Genomic DNA, 19054 nt, shown 5'->3' on the forward strand with positions numbered 1-19054 from the left:
AATGTCTTTTGTGGTGAGAAGAGCTTGAAATGTATACCAGGATGAAAAGCTTTGAACATATCTTTGCCTTCCACTGTAGTGATATTCGAGACTTGGACTCTGCAAAGTGTTTGAGCAGATATATGTGACGTTTACACAAGTTTGAATGACTGAAGAATACTTTTCCCCCAAATTCAGCTTTCTTCATAGATCCAGGGCCCTTTGTGCTGCAAAATCAGCTTGTGCATGCTAACTGCAGTACAGTACATCAAATGTGCTGTGACATCAGCATGACATATATGTCAGGACTTTGGTTTCACTGCCTTGAGTAGAATATTCAAAATTATCTGTGTCTTCACTTTTAATTTTTGTAGAGGAATCTGCTAAAGCAAGCAACGGAGACCTTTCCAGCTCCACACCTGCAGATCCTGTTGTGAAATGATACGGCTGGTATGGGTGACGATTCCTTACTCATGTAATTCCTTTCCTTCTTGTTACCAGTAACACTCTGTAGGGGTTAAAGCTCTAGATTTGCTCTCTCTGTTAAACCCAAGACAAAATGTACGGTAGTATACTAGCATCCAGTGAGGCTAGGTCTGTGTTTGCCTGTATTTCCTGTAGAAACTCCTATTTTTCAGGAGTTTACATTATTTATGGCACTTTCTTTAGACTGAAAATTATATAAACCATTGACCTTGGAGGTTAAAGCACAGATGTGCAGAAAACAAAAAAATCCTACTAATTTTTAGATGCATTCTTGCATCTCTAACACACCATTTAATAAAAACCCAAACCAAGACTCATAGGTGTAAGATTTGAACTGTTGCATCTCTTCAACCATAAAAAATGAAAAGTAATTGATTCAGTGTGTATCTGTTGTCCAAAAATTAATTCAGACACGTTTGTATGCAGTCCCCCTTGTATTTAATGCAGTCACAGATTACACTGGAGCTGTAACAGTGTATGTTGTGAATAGATGTTAAAGCTATTGCACAAAACGGAAATCCTTCCTAACGATTTATTTCTTAAACCCTTCTTATGACTATAGATAGTGTTTGTGCTGTGGGGACCTGGGATCCTCTCTTCTTCTCTTCTGCTGTATTTCCCCCCAGTATCAGAGAATGAGGAAACCAGAAAAGTTAATAAGTTACTTCTCATTTCATACCGAAGGTCTGATTTGCATCCAGAGACGTAAGGAAATCCAGAGCCAAGACAGAACCACAATCAGCTCTTCCTTTTATGACCAGACACTGTGTGTGATGGGTGTCTGTAACGATTAAGTGATCTTACACTTGATGAATATGTTGTGCCTAATTGCAAGTTTCAGCCTCAATTCTGTATTTCCTCGCCTTTGCAGGTCTGTTGTACTGTCTGTGTTGTTTGTCCAGTCTGACATGTCTGGTTGCTAACAATAATTGCACTGCAGGCTTCAGGAGCTGCTGAACACTGTGAGAACTCTGTATAAATGTAACATCCAATCATGCCTGCAAGTAGAGGTTGTAGGTTGTGCAGATTCCTTACTTAGGTAGCCAGACTTAGGCTTGAAAGTGTAACACCCCTTTCATTAAAAGAGACAGTCGTGTTTTCATCTCCCAGGACATAAAACACTTCTAGGTCTTTACTAATAAACTCTTCTTTTGTCTCTTCTAATAACAAAAAAAGTAATGTTTTAATGGCTGAAGTTGTTCCACTCACCTTGGGTCACTGGTTAAGACAGTTCCTGATGTAATTCTGATTGGACCTTTCCTGCCAGTCACCTCACCACCCAGAAGGGTTTTGTTGCAACTGGAAAGACCAGAGTGATATCACAGTCCTCTGGTTGCTTCTGAAAACATGACCTAGAAGCAAGACTGTGTACATGGGCTGGGCTCATTAAGGGTTTTCTTTTTAACTTGTTACAACTGCAGAGACTACCCTAAAGAAGACAGAATCACTTGAGTTGTAGTTTTGCTTCTGTTTTGCTTCTTATTTTGATATAGGCCTTTTTTTTCTGTACTTTGTATCCACTTTGCTTTTTGACCAAATGGTGCCTGCCCTGAGCGCTCAGGCACGCTGCTCAGATCTGTCGTGGCTGCTGCTGCTCCTTTCCACGCTGTGCAGCTGCAGTACAGGCATTTCCATATTCCTTTCTCATCCCAAGTGACATCAGTTCTTGGCTTGGAGAGGCCAAATGCTACCCATCCAGCAACTGCAGGGTGAGGTGTCAGTGGTGGTTGTCTCCCCCAGGATGGGGTTGCTAGGGAGCTATCAACAGTTGGGACATTACCTTCTCCTGGTTTTCTGGAAAGAAGCTGTTTCAGGATAGGTAAGAGTTGAACATCAACTGAACTGTGCATTTCCTTCGTGTGCAGTGGTTAACAGATTCATGTGCTTCTGGTGGTGGAAATTCTCCAGGAAAGACGTGAGGCTGTTTTTATAGAACCCTGTTTAATCTGGGAGCCCTGAATGTATACTGTATGTGGCAAAAGTATATACATACATACAAAATATGTACAGTGATAATAGAGCTATTCTTGCTAATACAGGAGTCTAGTTTATTGTTCCTTCTTTCTTTGTGTTGTATGGCAGCATATACCTGCAGAAAGCTTTTCTCATCTGAAAGATAAGGTGGGTCCTGGATAGGGAGGTCGTGCACTCCTTTGAGAGGCACGAAATCCTTCTTTGCCCCACAGGGATCGGGAAGGAGTGCAAAATTCTTGCTGTGGTGCTACTGCTATTTTCATTGCTTTTGCCTTCCTGTTCCAGTTAGAGGAGCAAAATGGACCCTTCAGAGGTTGTCTGGAAAAGAGATGAGGGAGCTAAAACACCACCACAAAACCCCCCAAACGGAACTCAACGTGCTTGCTCAATATTCCCAGAGGTGATAAAGTGAGGATAAGTTTGCTGGAGGGATGTAAATCTCTTGTTGGTGTTTTTCCTTCCTGGCTGGGGCAGAGCTGTGGTGGGAAGCCACTCTCTACCTGAGGAGGCAGCTCCCCTGCTGCCCTCACAAGACTGTTGCAGGCACAAGGGGCAGCAGCTGCCCTTCCCGAGGTTTCACACCCTGCTTCTGAGAAGGTGCCAGAAGGCAGGGGTTACCTTCCCCTGGCTGTGGTGATCAGGGAGCAGAGCTCTGCTGAGGCCCAGCTCACTGTTAGTCCCAAGAGCCAAAGGTGTTGGTGTTACTGGGGGAAGCATGGGCCTAGCAGTGCCCCCCTGCTTTTGGCTGAGGGGTGCATTGGAAGGGAGGGCCTCAAGGGGGCTGTAAGCAGAAGTAAATTAACTTGAGTTTTCACCTGGTGTCCATCAACAACAGCTGTTTTCAGCTTCTCAGGTACAAAGGACCAAATTGTAACACTTAACTGTTTCCTAACTCATTGTACAAAGGGGTATTTTGTTACCTCCGTCTCTTTGGTCTGTGAGTAGAGAACATTCTGTACATAAAACTGTGTTAATAAATGCAATTTTGAGAACTTCACTCTTAGTGTCTTCAGTAACTTCAGCAGATACTAATTTTTTTAATGAGATGACTTCTGCTTTTATTTATGAACAAGTGTTTTGTGTCAGTTCCTCCCCCTTTTCTTCTGTGGTTCTTTTGAACGTTCAACCACCAGCTAAATACCATTCAGTCCATGTCAGACACTTGCAAACTGGGATCTTTCAGCTGCTGCTGTAGCACAGATTCTGCTCGCAGAAAATCTTGATTCCTAATACGTGACTGAGCCAAGTTCAATTAAGTCTGAGGAATTTCAGCCATTTGTTGCAGGTACCTTAATAAAAACTTCTGGATGTTGCACTCAGGAAACGGTCCAGTGGTTGTTAGGGCTGGGACAAAGCCTGGACTCAATCCTAAAGGTCTCTTCCAGCTGATTCTGTGGTTCTAAATTTAAGAGCACACATGACACACACCTCCCCCCAGTAACTGTTTAGGTTGTTTATTTTTGTTTGCTCTTGCAAAGTACAGCTTCTCACGTTTTCAGGTTAAAAGGGAAGGGGGGGTAGTGAAAATCTAAGCTTCTTAGCCAAATACCTCTAATGTCTCATGTTGGGAAGGTAGAATGAGACTAATCAATACACTGTAGACTTACTCTCTTGCATTTCCTTGCTCAGGTTTCTTCCAACCCAAGCTTGCTGCTCAACTCACCTCTCGCAGCTCACCACAATGTTAAAAATACAAAGAATTCTTATTATAAAAGTACTTAATTGTCCTACACTTATCATCTCTGGCAACTGAACTTTGAAGACAGCTAACCACACCCCCTTCACTGACTGGGTCTGCTGCTGGGGTGTCAGGCTTATGTAGAATAATGAATCCAGGAGGTACAGGATGCCCGTGACGGAGCGGCCACGTGTGAGTGCAGGCCCCGGGAAGGTGAGAGTAGGCACTTGTTTTGGAAGCTTATTCTAGATGCAATATAAAAATAGATTATATTAATAGGAAAACTTTAGTGTTTAACAAATTGTTTTTGTAAAGAGGCTAGCACAAAAGGCAGAGCTCGTTATGCTGAAACTAGGCTACAAAGAACTTCATCTGAGAATAAAGTAAATAGTGCATTTTTAACCTTCATTCAGATGCACATCATCATGCAAACTATGAACATCGCCTAGGGTGGGAAATTTGAGGCCTGACCTCTGCTAAAGAAGCTGACAGCTTACCCTCAGTGCCCTGGAATTGCAGGCTGCTGGTCGTGCAGGTCTGAAGAGATGGCATTAACCCTTCGTGGCTGAGAGCTGTGCTGTCACAATTCCCAGCAGCAAGGGGCTAATGCCAAAACCTTCCCTAAGACTGTCAGCTTCTCCACCCTGCCTCTGCACGACACAGTCACACATGCACAACTTCTCAAAGGCCAAGTCCTGCTGGCAAGCAGCTGTAAATCCAGAGGCCAATGCCGTGGAGAGAGGCACGGCTCCCTGGAGCAGCAGGACGGGAGCTGCCTCTCGTGTGCGCTGATGACTGAAAACCAGAGCTTCCCACAACGCGCCTCCTGCTCCCCCAGCGGCTGCAGGGAAGGACAAGATTTTATGCTTCTGACTCCTCCCCTTCGTGCAGGGCTCCGTCCTCTTCAGACTGATCGTTCAGAAGCAGGAACTTCCCATCGTTTGTTAAGGGCACAGACTTCATTAGCTGAGCTAATGCCTCTGGGTCCTGAAGAAAACCAAAGGGAGGTGAGGAGGCTGCCAGCACGCCGTGAGGAGCACGCACCCCGCTCCCACTTCTTGTTAAGGTTCTGCAACTGTGGGGTTTTTTTTAGGTTGTCATTAAAACAAGAAAGGAAAAGTTTGAAACAAATAATCCCTTTTGGTTCAGTAAGACCACCCCTTGGGGATTTAAGAAAACAAAAAAGTCACTAATTTTGAGCTTTTATTTTGCTCTTTTTAGCTGGCATTGATGGAGTTACTGTCTAAACAGATCATTTATTATACCTGTGCTGATTGCCTGCAACTAATAGCTCATTCTGAAGTCTTACCAGCAAAAACATACAGTGAATGTGATGCTACTGCATTAATATCTTTATAATAGCTCCTTGTAGATAAATTTGTCTCTAAGTAATTTGTCCACCCCTCGAAAGGGAGTGAGGAATGTGAGTTTCCAAAAGCACAATGGCACTGTGTGTGACTTACACTTCATCCCAAAGAGCTGGGGTGGAGTGTTTGTTGGAAAACTTTGTTCACAGCTTCTTTTCAGACACAAACAAGTGGATTTGTACTGTTCTGAACTGGATTCAGGGTAGGGAATTTTATCTCAAATCAAGCTACTGCACAGTCAAACTGAGATTAGTTTTGCAGAGACTACCCCAGGTGTGGCAAATAACGTCTGCAATGCTTTGCCATTAGGAGGAATGGCAGGTTTTTTTTTTCTCAGGCACACCAGAGAAACCTGGACAGTGTAATCAAAGGCAGAATGGGATATATCACAGCACAGAGAGGGGGAATGAAACAAACTTACCTTCTCTGCCTCAATGATTTCTTTTCCCAAGCTGATGGCATAGCAAATCTAAAAAGAGAAATGTATGTGAAGTTCAGGTTTGGTTTAGTTGATTTGTTCAGCTTAATTGGAACACACAGAAGTGTCAGGGCAAACTTAGACCTAAGTGCAGGTCTAAAAGCAGAGGTGCAATACCAATTCACTATGGTAACTACACTAACATAAAACTCTCTTAGGTTCTGCTTCAAAACTCACTGAGGTTGCAAATCTTTGCCCCTGATTCAGTTTTATTCATCAGACTTGTTTCCAAGCCTGGGAGCTCTTTTCCAGTCCGTGGAAGAGCACTACTGTTTAAAAAAACCAATTCTCCAGCCCATTCCTTAATTCTAGTAGCCTGCTCTCAGCCCCAGCACATGCCTGGGGGTGGTCAGGCACGCTTGCCCTGGCTGGGGAAGCCCTGACAGGTAGAGGTGGCTTGATGGATCTGATGCTTGTTTTTAGGAGCGCTGGAGCCAGGCACACACGCCTTCTCCTGGCTCCTGGGGGTGCTATTGCCAACCCCCTCCTCCCCTCCTTGTTACACACCCTGCTGCATGAACCATAACAGTGGGTCCTTTTTGACAGAAGCCAAAGGCTTCCATGTTGCAGTATGTTTCCTTAGCAAGAAATTCACATTCTCTTGCTTGTGTCACGCTATTTCCCAGGTGTGTAAGCCAAGAAGCCCAAAACCTGTTTTCTAAAGACAGTATTTTACTAAATGTTCTGCAAACCTTTTCCCCTTCGGTGTTGCTCTCAAAAACGTAAGCACTCATGGATTCTTCTCCCAGAGCCTCACTGAGGTGGACCACAAAGCCAATCAGGCGCCTGTTCTCCTGATGAGCAGCAAACTGGGTCACGGTGGGGAGTTCAAACTGGGAAAGTATAACGAAGAAATCATTTTTTTAAAGTTCATGGGACACGGTATTCACAGGTTTAAAACACAACAGTTACTTACACTTATTCGGGTGACTTGGGTTTGAGGATCTATCAACCTGCAATTACAGGTAAGGGGAAAAAAGGTAAATTAGAGTGGTTATAAGCAATTTCAAGATGCTTTATAACAGTAAGGGAAGTGCTAGAGCAGTCTTACAGATAAGGAAACGTATGCACAGAAGAAAATGCTTTATCTGTGATTTCAAGTTGGCCGATGGCAAAGTTCAACTCCAGACCCTGACTCTCTCTCAGCTGCTGGACACACACAGGTCATGGTGGCTTCCAGCATCATTACTGTGGCAAGCATCCCGAGGGGCTGGGCTACCACAGAAACGTGCTCAGGCACCCCAACGCACTCCAGCTCAAGCGAACATCTTGCATCAGGACGTTCAACAGTGCCAACACTGTCAAGAGCATAGTTGTGGCTCTCTTGCTGTTGCCACGTCTAAGGAAAGAGAATCTTTCAATGCATTCTTGGAAAATCTTTTTTCTGTATCTTCACGGGGCCTTAGAGCCCTGCTGCATCCCCTAAGTGTTGGGAGGATCTTCTAACAGCTATGTCAGGATGATTTCTAGATAATATGGAGTAAGAAAAGAGGGGTCTTTTACTAAGTCTTGGACCTTGCTCCCTCAAAGGCTGTATTTCTTGACAACCCCCAAAAAACTTACAGCATGACAGACTGCGTGAAGAGAACAGAATGTTGCCAAACTGGAGGTTTCACAGTACCTCAGGTTCTTGCTGGTGACCATGAGGTGGGATTCGGTCATACGGAATATGTTGTGAATGGCACGAGCAGCCAACACCTGTCTCATAGCTTCATAAATCACCTCACTCGTCTCATCTGACCTCACGGCCATGGAGCCCAGGAACCGAACTACAAACATCTGCTGCAGGAGGGAATCTGCAAGACAAAAGGTCTTGGCATTTTTCCTTCACCATGCTGCTGCAGTTTTCCAGCAGCTGAAGTTTGCAACATGAAAGGAAATACTGAATTTCACTGGTAACAGTAAACCCTGGGGGTGGTGAGTGCTGAGCAGTGGCTTCCTGCCATGAGCGAGGCAGGGCTCTGGCCCAGTTTTAAACAGTGCTTCAACTGGCAGCAAATAGGGAAGGAAGAAAAATATCCAAGTTGCTTGAAAGGTGGAACTGCTCCTTTATGCTTTGTTTGATTAGCCAGTGACATCCACGTGCCTGTCTTGTTATCAAGCACCCACGACCTGTGCACAGAAATCTCATTAGATTTGTGACTGTGCACAAGTTGTGTCACGGGAGGTTGAGAATGGATATTAAGAAAGCTTTTTTTTTTCACTGAAGGAGTTGTCAAAACAGTGGCACAGGCTGCCCAGGGAAGTGGTGGAGTCACCATCCCTGGAGGTATTTAAAAGACGTGTGGATGTGGCACGTAGCTGGGTTAACTGTTGGACTTGATCTTAAAGGTCTCTTCCAACCTAAATGATTCTGTGATTCTGTGAAGTGACTGTTCAAATCATTAGGTTCTCCTTTGGGTCTGTGAGCAGCTTCCTGACTGTGGGTCTCAGATAGGGGCTGTAACTGGCACAGAGGAAGAGGAAGTCAGGCAGGGTCTGAGCCCTGTGTGTGCTGGCAGAGGCAGGCCGGAACTGCTGACTTTTACTGGCACAAGAGGGAGAGGGGGTAGCAGTAAGAAACTCTCCCTTTGCTGATACAGACACACTGCTGCTGCTAACTGCTGTGTGCTTGGCCACTGGGAGCTTTCGAATGTACATTTTAGAGTACTGATGGGTAAAAAATAGCTACCAAGCAGCCTCAAACTTGAGATTTGTAATAGAGTCCTAGTCTTAAAGAAGTCAGCAGCTCTTTTTTTAAGAAGGATGAAAGACAAAACCCAAACAAACCAAATCATTTTGCCTTGAAACATTTGAGATCAACCTGATCAGCAATACGGCTTGGACTGTCACGGAAAAAGGTATTTGTTTTCCCAGGCAATTATGTTTAAAAGACTGGCTTCTGAAAGGTAACTGCCTTCCACTGTACTATGGATCTGTTACTGCTGCTCTGGTGTCAGGTGTTTTCATTAAGAGACACTGGATAGCTGATGCTGAATTAGGCCTAAAATCCTAACTAATTTTGTGGGGAAAAAAACCGAAGCACTGACCTTCTTCCTCATCTTTGCTGCTGTCTTCAGATTCCCCAAATGGGTTTGCACGCCTGTGAAATAAAAAATAAACCCCTCCAGTTACAGATTCTGGTCACGCCACACACATGCTGCAGTACCTCATTTTCTCCCCTGAAATCACCCATCTCTGGCCATACCTGCCACCTCTGTTCTGGTCCAGGAACTCCATGGCAGGCAGCACGATATCAAATTGAATCGGTGTTCCAGGAGCGATGAGTTGTGTGGAGTCCTGAATAGCAGCTGATTCATTGGGAATTATTTTATCATTTTCCATATTCTTCACATTCTGGCTGAAGTGAAAATGCAAAAAAAAAGAATATTTCAAGCCATCAGTGATGCCTTCCCTTTGTTTTGCTTTGGAAGGGAGATTGGATTAAATCCAAAGCGGGTTTGAACCACCACCACCACCTACCCCTATGTATATACAAACATAAATATGTATAAACAGAAATCTAAGATTTAATAAACTTCATAAATTTATAACCATAAGAGCACGTGGTGGTAGTTCAAACCCGCTTATTTGTAAGACATAAACCACATGCAACATTTCTCAACGTAAAGAAGAGTATTTTCCCATGTCCCTATTACTATAACAAATTAATCTGTCTCTTTTTTTTTTGTACCTAAAGTTATTTAGGAAAAAAAGTCAATGGTGATGCATTAAACCTGAGTGCAGACCACCTCCTGAGTGCTGGCTGACTGATTTTCAGCAGTAGGTTGCTGTTTGCCTCCCTGCCCTCCAGCAACCATATTTACAGCTGTGTTACCAGCACAAGCAGCAGAGATGTGGACTGGTAATCCTGGCATCTCCTGAAGCACTAAGGTGGCCACAGTCTCCTTTGATGCAACAGTTGTGGAGAATTGTTACACATCACATCAGATTTCTTCTTGCACCTATTCTCAAAGAGAGTGAACTGCTCAGTTCCCTATAGCTACAGAAGTTGTACATATGGTTTACTAGCAGCATCCTCCTAGAGAGTTTTCTGTTTGTATAATACACAGATGTAAAAGTGACCTGGGAGATTCATTGGCAATGAAATAGCCATTCTCTTTGCCCAGTGAAACAGATGGTAATACTCTTGTATTTATAAATCTGTAATCAAAGTGAAACAGCTGCACTGTGAATAAAATGAGGAAGAAATTTGACTGGATTTCCCCAGGGCTGCAGGGAATCTTTGGAATCTGTAAGCAATCATAGTAAAGGGAATCAGAAATCATAATAAAGGGAATCAGAAATCATAATAAAGGCACTGCCCTGAGAGGCACAAGAGCTGGAAAAGATTTGAATTTCTAGAAGTAAGTATCTGAGTAAGGATTTACAATTTTCTGACAAAACTCTCTTTGTGTTCAAGTCAGTGTGACTCAAACTTGCCCTATTTTATTTCTCACACTCCTTATGAAAGCTGGATTTTGGTCTAGCACTGGGCTTGAATGCTAACTCTGATGATGAAGTCTGATGAATTCCCCCTGAGCGAGATGTTAGGATCATGTGGACATGAAGAAACAATACATCAAATATCTGGTTTCAACCTAAACATATCCTAGAGCATTAGTAATAATTTCTGAAGGAAGGAAGCCTTACTGATTGACCTGAATGAGCACAAGAGAATGACAGTAAATTATTCTGATAGCAGTGTCAGGCATATTCCTGTGACAAACTGACAGGAACTGCTTCAGGTAATGGCCAAGAATATACTTACTTCAGTGAATACTGGGGACTCTGTTGTATCCCCCACATTACAAGTCATTCCTTTACAGCAAAGCACTTACAAGTAAAGCACCATGTTTGCTTCTGAAGAAACTGCAAAATCCCAATGGCAAGTGCAAGGAGCTTCAAAGCATTACCCTCAACATTTGGCATGTCTTACAGTTTTCAGCAGGAAACATCAGAATCTGAGGAGTCTGCTGGAACACACAGACTTGTAGAGCCAGGGTCTAGAGAGGGCTTTGTCCTCGCTAATCACTGTTGCCCTGTAGAAAGAATGTTATCAAGCACATAGTCTCTAGCATGTGCAAGTAAGAATGTTACCTGGGGTGGTGAACATCATGTTTTTTCCCAAAGGTGGTAATGGGAGTCACTGCTTGTAGGGCTGTCTGATTTAACTTGATTGCAGCTGCCTAGGAAAACAAGGCAGAGAAGCTCTTTTACACCCAGACTTCACATTGCCGTGGAAAGAACAATGAGAAAGCGAGTTGGAAGGAACAGACTGAAAGATGGAAAGAGGCTCCCACCTCTGGATTGTCAGTGAGATAGATCTGTCTGGAGATGTTGTTGATGGCACATATCCACTGGAAGGGAAAAAAAAGAAACTGAACTCTGCAGTTGAACTCCCTTCTGTACATGAACAACAACCTTAAGAAAAACATTTTTACCTCCTCATATTCTTTCTTGCTCTCTGCTTGAAGGGTTATACCCCTAAAATATAAACACAGCATATCAGTGCTAACAGTGGACACTAGGACTCTTTGACTCCAGGTATTACAACAACATCACCAAGCTTTGTATCTACTAACCACCACAGGAACAAAAATCACTAGCAAGCTGCAGCTAAAGGAGGCTGCATGTGCTGTTCAGGCAGTTGTGGGGGAGGATGGGAAAGAACATGCTTTTAATTTGGAAACACCCTTCTGAAAAGGCTTACTACTCCGGCAAGCATGTTTTACATAAAAGAGCATCTGAAAGGGTAGGTGTGACTGGCTGTGCTGAAATAAAAGGCGTCTCATACGCTTTGCCTGTAGGAGTAGTGATCTGAAAGCAGTATCTTCTGTCCTCGCAGTCCACAGCCATGACAGAGCAGTTGTCCAGGTCCTGAATCAATCCTCCAGCTACCGCTCCCCTCGGCTGACACATCAAGTTGCCACCTTGGGTGAAGAAATACAGCCTTTCCCAAGTGGTAGTCACCAGACCTGTTTTACTAAAGAGAAGATGCAGTGACAAAGATTCATCACTATTTAGAAATGACTCCAAACACAGATGAAACTGCACACATATCCCCTCATGCTCATCTGAACTTTATGTTCCACCTGGTATTTTAGGATGAGTCTCTGTTAAGAAGTAAAAGCAGCACCTACACCTAGCTGAGGCTAATCCTTAATGAAAGCTGAAGAATAAAACTAAATCCAAACATCCCAAGTTAAAAACTTTCTCTGCAGTATCTCCTGGTTATGGAGTAAAAGAATTCTTGGCATTGAGAAACTGACATGAAATGCTGTTAAGCTGGATTAAAAAAAAAGGTGTTCTCAAGCTGAAGAGCAGCATCAGCAATTTCAACACAAAGAACCAGCATTAAAAAAAAGCATCTTCTGAAAGCTGTACCTCAGAGTCTATCTTCTCCCTCGCTGAGTCCTACTATATTGCAATTCAGCTCTTAGAATGCTATGAGAAATGAATAAATGTCCACTCACAAAACAAAAAACCCCAATTAGCAGTCAAATAGAAATAAACTGATAATAAATCAATCACATAAACAGGGTTACTGCAGGTCACCAATACACACAGCTCCTGGGGAAGCTGATGGAAGACTTTATTTGGACATTTTGCACAGGTAACTCCACGTATGGTGTATGTTCCAAGTTACACACTTGCATTGTCCACAAAGCTTTTATTCATGTGAAGGAGAGATCACTTACGAAAACATGTATTAACTGCAAAATATAGCTGTTGTTTTTTTAAAACACTGTGTTTTCATTAGCCTTAAGAACTAGAAACAATGTGAACACAGATTGCCCATCAGTTTCTAATATTTAGTCACTTGAATGCAGGAAATCATCCCTGTATCTGATGAATTCAACCAGAAGTAAACTTCTGTTTTCAGAAGAACAGTTTCAAATGCCTCTGATTTGGTTTAAGCTTCTAAAAGTCATTTACATAGATAACAGATATAGGAGTCAAAGAGTACAGCTACTACAATGACTAAGGAGCCTCAAACACCATTAGCTGAGGAGTCTATACAACCTAAAAAGATTAAAACAAAAAAAGTGGCAACTAGTCAGCAACTGACAAACCAGAAGGTTACAACAGTCTTCTTACTTTCTAAGATTAAGGTAGCCAGCCTTCTGGATCAGATTTCTATTGATAGCGGGTGAGGTTACATCTGAATCTGGGGTATAAACTGCTTCATTAACTGCAATTAAGTCCTGCTGAGATACCCTCATTTTTTCAGCTTCAACGTCCATCTCTCCCTGTATGCTGTAAAAGAAACATACAAATAGAAACCCAAAGTCATCATTAGTCACTTTATAGCAGGACACAGTTAATATCAGTAAGCCAAAATGAACAAATATACCAGTTATGATTATACTGGAGAGTAGTGAAAAGACAAAGGTTTCTTTCTAGAATAAGGCTTTATAGGAAACGTAATGTAAGTCACGTTGGAGGCTTTCTGTAAGGACTACATAAATGAGTGCAGTTAGAAAAGAATGGAAGGAATAGGTGTACAACAAGAAACTACTCCCAGAAACCGTCGCCTGAGCCTAAAGAGACAAGATGCATTTGCTCTGAAGGCATTAACAATGGTTTAAGGAAAATAGATCTGTCTTTGGCAGGCTGGCCACCAGGCTGGCCTGGCACAGCCAGGATTTCCCTTTGCTTTTTCTTTTGAAAGCTCAGCTTGAAGATGTAACTCTCAATATGCTTCACACAGTAGCTATGCTTTCCTTTTTGCAATTTGTACTAAACACAAGTATCTTCTTTAGCCAAACACAGAGAAGTAATGACCAGAATTACAAGGTTGTGATGAGTACAGGATAAACGCTGAAGTGTTGGGTGTGAAGAGTTAAGTTTCATAGAATCCCAGAATGGTAGGAGTTGGGAGGGACCTTTAGAGATCATCCAGTCCAACCCCCCTGCTAAAGCAGGTCCACCTAGATCAGGTCACACAGGAATGCCTCCCAGTTTGTTTTTTTTTCAGACAGTTTAAAAACAATGCTTTTAAGAATTTGCACTGCTGAACACCTGCAGATATTGCCTGAATACTGCAGCAGAGTTCAGGGTAGGCTTCACTACAGTATCTCTTGGCTTTCACAGAACTTTGCCTGCTTCCTGCAACTGTGCAATACGTAGGAATCCCTGCCATAAGACCATCTACCAACTGGTCATGGATTTTCAACACTGAGTTTTGCATGAACTCAGAACAACACATCAATAAAACCTACAGCTCAAGTCTCGTTTCAGCTTCATTTTTGGTTTGCAACACTGCCCTTCACTTGGGTGCAATTCAGCAAACATCCTTGGTGCAGGCTGGCAAAATCGAGCTCTTTTTGAATATATCATCTGTAACAATCCAGTTTGCTGAAAGGGGTAACTGTGAAGAGGTATCTGAGTGAAAAGTTTAACTCTCAGAGTAAGTGATAATTCATTGCAGAAGCACCATACAGATACACACTGCAGTGCTGACTTTGTATTCGTAACCCTGCTGTAAGACACATTTGGTATGAAGGGGGGAAAAAAAGCAGCCATCTCACTGGAATAAGCAAACAGAGAGGTCAGAGTTCTCACAGTATGCCAGTGAAATACCTTTTTTTTCCCCCTCCCACCTCTACTGTCTGAGAATCATTGGGAGCCACTTAATTTTCAGAGGTTCCCACACACCACTTGACAGTCCATCAGACCAAAAAACCTGCCTTGTTTGCATCAGCCTTAGTAAGTCAGTGCTTCCCTCGCAGACTCTTCTGGATCGATACACATCGATGCAGCTGGCAGCAGCACCAGAAAACAACTACAAGCCTGATGTTTTGAGTATGTGACATAATTAATACAGTAATTAAAAGAAACCCAAACCTATTAGATAAACTATCCACAAAAGGGCTTAGATCTCCATGCCAGCTGCAAGCACTCTTTGGTGCATCTGTGGACAAGCAAGCAGAAAATGGTTTTAGACCATCTGTTTATGCTGCCCTTCTGTGAACCTGAGGTCTGGCTTCGTGTCTGTGAACTAAGGTCCTGAGGGAGCTGGCTAATGTCCCCGAAAGCCTGGTCTCTATCATCTTCAAAAGTTCCCTGCAGTCAGGGAGTTCCTAATGACTGGGAAAAAGAACAATCTGGGGAGCTACAAGCCAGTCAGCCACACCTCAGTCCCTGGGAAAAAGTTTTGGAGTAAATTCTCCAGCCATTTCCAAACACGCAAATGACAAGAAGGCAACCGGGAAGAGCTGACACACATTTGCCAAGGGCAAACAGTGCCTGACCATCCCAATTGCTTTCTAAGTCCTGGTGGGCAGAAGAGCAGTGGACAGACATTGTTTCGCTTGAGTTCAAGTGAGAGTTTTCATTTGGTCTCCTACAGTATCCTTATGGCTGTGTAACTGGTGAAATACAGACTGCAGGAGTCGGCTACAAGATGGGCAGAAAATGTGGCTGGAGTTCTGAGCTCAGAAGATTGTCCTCAGCAAGACAAAGCTCAGCTGGCACCCAGCTATTAGTGATATTCCTCATGGGTCAATACTGAGGCTTAGAAGTTTACAGTCTTTAATAAGTGCTGGACAACCCATAGGAGCAGATGACACCAAACTGGGAAAACTGATTAACAGAGACAGTAGAGTGAGGGGATGCTGCTTAGAGAGCCCCGGGCATGATGCAGAAAGAGACAGACAGATCAGGAAGTTCAGCAAAGTCCTGCCTGGGATGGAATAACCCCATGCAACTCTACAGGAGGCATCTGGATAGAAAACAACTTTCAAAGGATCTGGGAGTCCTAAAGGACAAGCTGAATGTGAGCTAGGATCAAGTCCTTATAGAAAGAAGATGACAGTCACATCTTGCGCTGCATGAGCAAAACTACAGCCAGGGGGTCAAAGCAAGTAATCCTTCCTGTCTTTTTGGCACTTGTGAGACTCCAATAGGAGTCCCGTGTCTCGTTTTGGTGCCCCAGCACATGAATGAGAGAAACAAAGCCAGAAGAAGAGCCACCAAGATGGCTAAGGAGCCAGGACAGGTGACATGACAGGAAACTGCGAGAACTGCTTTTCAGCCTCATCAAATAATGGCTAAAGGAAGAATTAACTGCCTGATGGGAGGGTGTACAGTAGATGGAGCTACATCCTTCTCAGAGGTGTGCAGTGAGAGGATGAGAGACAGCAGACACAAGCTGTAACCAGGCACTGTGTGTGTGCCACGTGTGACAGAGTGAGATGCTCAGCATTTGCCTGGACACAATATGGAGCCCTCTGCTCAAACTGACCCTGCTCTCAGCAGGAGACTGGACTAGATGACCTCTCCAGGCCCATCCTGCAGCCGCTGTTCTTTAACTTTCAGCAAGATTACTGGCAAATATTTGATTTCTTTATTAACTTTTCCAAACCTGAGGCGTTATTAACTATATCTGGGCTACTAGGAAAACCCATGAGGTGGGAACCTGGGAATACCTGTGATTGCATACCTTAGAAAGTCATTCTATCCAATAAGCAATTTTCTCTCCACTTCCTGCTCAAGTGGTTAAACCTTTCGAAGAACCTAAGCACGTAACACAGGCTGTACACAGCAGGATCAGGGATCCATGGAACCCACTATCCTGTCTCTGAAAGCCTGTGGCAAAGTACAAGGCAAAGACATCTGATTCTTCCCCCACTCTCCTCTCCCCAGTCTTTTGCAGAAGTCTGTGATAACCTGTTAACTGTTGAAGTAATCTATAGACACAGTGCTGCATTTCAGTCATCACTAAGCAGTATTTGCCTGCCGGATGAAGAGTCACTTTTGCATCATGGTGTTAGTCTGTTTCACGTTAGAGTATTTCCAGCTTTTCTGCATCTTTAGAAAGCTGAGACTTCCTAAGTTCCCACAGCACCTCCAAATTGAGACCAGATGTGTGCATCTTGCCACCTAGCCAAGTCACATGAGAGGCTGAGCTAAAAAGGCTGAGTAATATCATCAGATCTGAATTAAATTAGCCCATATTTTGCAAGCTGGTGCCTTTCAACATCATCATTATGTGTCAGAATAGCAACTATTTCAATTTCATTTTGAAATCAAATGGAACAGTGCTGTCAGTTTTTACTAGAGTGTCACTTCAATGAATCTTTCCATCAGTCATTTTTGTTGCACCACAGACTGCTCTGACAAAATTGCCCTGGCTTTTTCACTGCTCCTGAGCATGGATTCTTCTTCCTGAGTCACATTTCTCTGATCTCCAAGGTAGAAAGGAGAGAACAGCTGACAATTCTAAAGTTATATCTACTTGGGGCAATTAGACTGGTTACTGAGAATACTTTAATGATCTGACCTCTGGTTTTACACTGTTACTTATCAAGGGTCAGTGTTAAAATGAAGACACTTTTAAATGTGAAGACTCAGTTTCATCAACAGCTGAAACGGATGCAGAACTGCTGCTGAAATTTTCTAACTCACTGGCTTGTTGCTTCAAGAAAACAGATCTGACAAATGAAAAGCTTTTAGCTTCATTAGCAACCAGATCTGACTCACTGAGGCCTCGCAATCCCTGGCACTAAAGAAGGAAAGGAGTGGGCAGCACAGTTTTCAGTGGCTGTCACGAAACCCTGTCCTGTGTCAGTACTTGCTAAGCTGCTCAGTGTCATTCAGAACTCTGCAAGCCTCTCTTTGTGTTTTTTTTCCAAAGACATCACCACTCCTCTACGAGTTACATTTGAGTTGTAATTTCAAGTTTTGCTGTGTGACAGACTTAAACCACAAAAAAACAGACTCAGCAAAATAACTGAGCAGCCTATTTTTACTTCCATTTACTGCTGTGCACTATCCAGAATTTAAACCCATCAGACTTTAGAAAACAAGGGCTTATTCCATGGTGAGGATCCAATGGCAGAATCCTCACTGTTTCTAGGAGACACAAGCGAGGTGTTCTGGCCTTACTAACTAAAGGGCACAATTTCAAGGGAGTTTAAAACCTGCCCTTCAATCTGTACAAATGCTATGTAGGATGTGGAGGGATTTATTTCAGAAAGGAGTGTGAAAAGACACACAAATTAAGTATAGAGGTACAGGAAGGGAAGAATCACTTGGTGAAAGAATCTGCTACGCAAGGAAATGACTTATAACACTGTTCTCAAATTAACAAGTATGCATTATTTAAAATGCCACCAGAGCCTGAATAAGTAATGATCTGGATACAGTTCAACATGAAAGGTATGAAGCAATAAAGTGAAGGACTCAGTTTAGTGTTCCAGATGATTTAAAACTAAATTATTAAGGACTCTCTAATATTTTTACATTTAAAAGTTTACATTTACAAGGACTTAATTATAAACGAAATGTCAACCTTCACTATGGAGAGCAGGGCGGGGGTTGGGGGAGAAGAGAGGAAAAACAGTGGCAAAATTATGAGTATAAAAGTGGGGCTGTTTATTAAGTAAGGACTTAGCCAAAGCAGGTGTAACTCTGGACTGATACGGCGTCTATTGGATTCAATGAATGTGTTCTCTAGGGTGAGGTTTGTTTGCCTTTTGTAGCTACAGCGTCAAACACGAAAGGCCTTAAATCTTTATTTGGGAGGTTAATGGGCTATTGTTACAGAAGACTCAGCAAGCATAAATACCCTTAATCCAGAATGCACTTTAGCTTGATTATATTCACTGTTAACCCATTCCAAGCCCAGATTCTGTGCTTTGTGTCCAGGAAGAGACACAGGGATGTAAAAAATCAAGTGAACTCTTTACTGTTTCTAGTTCCTGACTGTACTGTAAAAACACCCTCTACGGTGTACTGACAGCATTTTCCTCCCCACGTACAAACACATGTCCTTTCCAGCTGCTGCTTTAACAAAATATGTCTGACAATGCAAAGCAAGCATGGCAAGATTCTCGTGAGAAAGAAACAGAGGCACTCTGTGTAGAGTGCTGAAGGTTACAGAGCTAAAGGACCAAATTACCTTTGAACCATGTCTGAAACTGATGACAAAAAGCCGTCCATTCGTTTGGAAAACATCTCTGCTCCTTTCTTAAAAAAGTTGATCTGAAAAATAAAGTCAAAACAAAACAAACAATTTCAGACATTGAAAGTTACCTCTGCTTTGACAGACAAGTAACAGGCTGTGGGGACTGTGTTCACAGTGATCCCATTGCTGATCAAACATCT

At 43.0% G+C, this 19054-nt stretch overlaps 2 protein-coding genes across 4 annotated transcripts in view; one reads left to right on the forward strand and one right to left on the reverse strand.

The window, feature by feature from the left end:
* Positions 1–3436, forward strand: part of WASHC4 (WASH complex subunit 4) — a 44642-nt gene extending 41206 nt beyond the window's left edge. The window contains exons 33-34 of one of the 3 annotated variants that reach the window (XM_062011498.1): positions 354–454; positions 1150–3436. In XM_062011498.1, coding sequence (XP_061867482.1) covers positions 354–421 — 68 coding nt within the window. In that variant the 3' untranslated portion in view covers positions 422–454; positions 1150–3436. Of the gene's footprint in view, positions 1–353 lie in introns of all 3 variants that reach the window. The other 2 variants (XM_062011489.1, XM_062011480.1) reach the window with 2 other exon arrangements.
* A 441-nt stretch (positions 3437–3877) lies between these two features.
* The window catches only part of APPL2 (adaptor protein, phosphotyrosine interacting with PH domain and leucine zipper 2), a 40024-nt gene continuing 24847 nt past the window's right edge, over positions 3878–19054 (reverse strand). Inside the window, exons 9-21 of the mRNA XM_062011518.1 lie at positions 18849–18931; positions 13043–13201; positions 11739–11927; positions 11386–11428; positions 11245–11301; positions 11042–11130; positions 9150–9302; positions 8992–9044; positions 7584–7758; positions 6879–6915; positions 6655–6795; positions 5906–5953; positions 3878–5104 (exon numbers count right to left, since the gene is read on the reverse strand). Coding sequence (XP_061867502.1) covers positions 4979–5104; positions 5906–5953; positions 6655–6795; positions 6879–6915; positions 7584–7758; positions 8992–9044; positions 9150–9302; positions 11042–11130; positions 11245–11301; positions 11386–11428; positions 11739–11927; positions 13043–13201; positions 18849–18931 — 1353 coding nt within the window. The 3' untranslated portion in view covers positions 3878–4978. The remainder of the gene's footprint in view (positions 5105–5905; positions 5954–6654; positions 6796–6878; positions 6916–7583; positions 7759–8991; positions 9045–9149; positions 9303–11041; positions 11131–11244; positions 11302–11385; positions 11429–11738; positions 11928–13042; positions 13202–18848; positions 18932–19054) is intronic.

This window comes from Colius striatus, chromosome 1 (assembly GCF_028858725.1).
Source record: "Colius striatus isolate bColStr4 chromosome 1, bColStr4.1.hap1, whole genome shotgun sequence".
NCBI lineage: Eukaryota > Metazoa > Chordata > Aves > Coliiformes > Coliidae > Colius > Colius striatus.